Raw genomic sequence first — 2906 nt, forward strand, 5'->3', positions numbered from 1 at the left:
TGTTTAGGTGGATGGGGGCAGGACAGAGGGAGGGGAAGGCAGGACAGTTGAGTGGAGGGAGGAGGGGAACATGGCTTGTTTAGGTGGATGGGGTGGGACAGAGGGAGGGAAGGCAGGACAGTTGAGTGGAGGGAGGAGGGGAACATGGCTTGTTTAGGTGGATGGGGGCGGGACAGAGGGAGGGAAGGCAGGACAGTTGAGTGGAGGGAGGAGGGGAACATGGCTTGTTTAGGTGGATGGGGGCGGGACAGAGGGAGGGAACAGACAGGGGGAGGGAGGAGGCAGGACAGAGGGAGGGGAAGGCAGGACAGTTGAGTGGAGGGAGGAGGGGAACATGGCTTGTTTAGGTGGATGGGGGCAGGACAGAGGGAGGGAAGGCAGGACAGATGAGTGGAGGGAGGGAGGGGAACATGGCTTGTTAAGGTGGATGGGGGGGCGGGACAGAGGGAGGGAAGGCAGGACAGTTGAGTGGAGGGAGGAGGGTGACAGAACAGACACAGAAACAGAGAGACAGCCGGTGGGTAAACATTGAGCACTCTGGGATGCATTGGAGGTATGAGTGAGGTCAGATTCAGCATCGTGAAGCAGAGTGGACTGGATTACGGTAGAAGATACTTTAAGTATTAGTCGTCTGTCAATCTCATTGTCTACTGTTTGTTTTTTAATCTGGAGATTGAAACTCTGCTGGACTTTACATTTTTAACGGTGCTATAAGAATGTGATTATATACATTCATTATTTTAAATGTTTAGTGTGATTTGATTGTTGTGATAGATTAGAATGAATTACAAATATATGACTTAGTTTTAGATCAACTCACCAATTCACCTGATTAAACCCATAGCATTTCTAAATACTTTACGATGAAATCTTTTATTTGAAACATTTGATGATTTGGAGAATAATACAAACCCCCTCTGCATTGGACAAACAAGAGTGATCAGTGAATTGTGTGATGTCAGTGGAGGCTGATTGGATGAGTTTGCATAGCGTGGTTTCATCAGTCCTACCATCAGAGAGGTTGAGAGGGGTGTGTGAGGCCGCTGTGTGTGGTTAGCCGTGGCTCCATAGCAACACACACACTCTCGGCACATGCCTCACAAACACTGACGATGGGCTCCATGCAGAAGCCCAGGAGTGCGTGCAGGAAGTCCACGATGTTGTTGAGCGAGTCCTTGTTGGCGTAGTCCCTCATGGGTCTGACGGAACTGCAGCTTGTCCAGCTTGTACAGGTTGGTCAGGCAGTTCTGGGCCTGTATGGGGAACAATGGGAACAGTAGATCCAAAATGGGAGGATATCTCAGATTCAAACAGCTATCTCAACCGGAGCAAAATGGATGATGGTTTCCATTCACTCTGATAAAGCCCCTAACAGATCCAACAGGTCCTATGTTGTCAAATGTACTGTTTCATGGACCAGGTCTCTCTCTTGCAAAATAGGTTTTTACCTCAGTGAAAATATAAATATATAACTAAATAAAGTTCATTTAATTCAATTTTGTTAAAGGGGCAATCTGTAAGTTGTCTGACCTGCATGCGGAGCCGGTCCCCTGAGAGACCTCTGTGGCCCTCCCCACAGCCGTAGGCAGTAACCCAGAGACTTGACCATCTTGATCAGCATGGTAAGAGCCAGCCTGTGGGTACTCAGTGAAGAGCCGTCCTCCTGGGAGTTAAACAGAAGGCATAGGGTAATACACGCTACATATAACATTCACACGAGTTGACAGGTTATGGCCATATTACTCACACCATCATGTTTTATTTTGTGTTCTGTTCTAGTAGAATGACATCTATAATATACATGTAATTATCTCTCTGTGTCCTTCTGTACCACTATTGTTTGTGCAGACAGGCTCTGATGAAGGTCGACTGGCCCAAAGCTCATCCACAATGAAATACATTTGCATCTGACTAGAAGTGTGCGGCGATGTTTTCCTGTTTCTGTACGGGCATGTAAAATGAGATCCGTTACAAGATGTATACAACCTGTCTTTTTACTGTTGTTTTAACACCTTCTTTACCTACCTATTGTTCACCTAACACCTTTTTTCAGCACTATTGGTTAGAGCCTGTAAGTAAACACAAGGTCTACACCTGTTGTATTCAGCATTTCACTGTAAGGTCTACCTACACCTGTTGTATTCAGCGCACATGACAAATAAACTTTGATTTGATTTGAGATAAATGTAAGAGTTGAAAACTCATAGATGTATTCTCACACCCACCTTGCTGTCTTTCTCCTTATTGTTCTTCACATCGTCCTTGCTTCCTCCTCCACTCCTCCTCCGCTCCTCCCCTCCACTTCCCCACCTCCCTCCTCCTCCATCCATCCCCTCCACCCTCCTCCCCTCCCTACCCTCCTCCTGGTGCCGCCCCCGCTGCACCCTCCAGACACGCCCCCTTGGGCGCCCGCTCAGGCTCTGATTGGCCCCCTCCTTCGGGAGCGTGTCTCATCGTTCTCCTTGCCGTCGGGCTTGGAGAGCTTCTTTCCCATGCCGCCCGCACTACCCCCAGCTGCAGCAGGCAGTCGATGATGTTGAGCGACACGTCACAGATCCGTGAGCTGATGTCGTGGGTCAGCACGCGTAGACCGCCCGCAGGATGGCCTGGGGAGGCGGTAAGCGAGGGAGACAAAGGAGGCAGAGGGGTCAGTGTCAGGGTTGGACACATTCAAATGAAGTGCATCCATCCATCCATCACACCATCCATCCATCACACCATCCATCACACCATCCATCCATCACACCATTCATCCATCACACCACCCATCACACCATCCATCCATCACACCATCCATCCATCACACCATCCATCCATCACCATCCATCCATCCATCACACCATCCATCCATCACACCATCCATCACACCATCCATCACACCATCCATCCATCACACCATCCATCCA

General features: G+C 49.1%; 1 protein-coding gene across 1 annotated transcript in view; it reads right to left on the reverse strand.

Annotated features, from left to right (window-relative positions):
- LOC124010734 (protein unc-80 homolog) overlaps nucleotides 1–1195 on the reverse strand; it is an 80292-nt gene extending 79097 nt beyond the window's left edge. The window contains 1 exon segment of the mRNA XM_046323378.1: nucleotides 1084–1195. Within this exon segment, the coding sequence (XP_046179334.1) occupies nucleotides 1084–1195 (112 nt within the window).
- Nucleotides 1196–2906: the final 1711 nt, after the last annotated feature.

The sequence above is a fragment of the Oncorhynchus gorbuscha genome, linkage group LG23, assembly GCF_021184085.1.
Source record: "Oncorhynchus gorbuscha isolate QuinsamMale2020 ecotype Even-year linkage group LG23, OgorEven_v1.0, whole genome shotgun sequence".
NCBI lineage: Eukaryota > Metazoa > Chordata > Actinopteri > Salmoniformes > Salmonidae > Oncorhynchus > Oncorhynchus gorbuscha.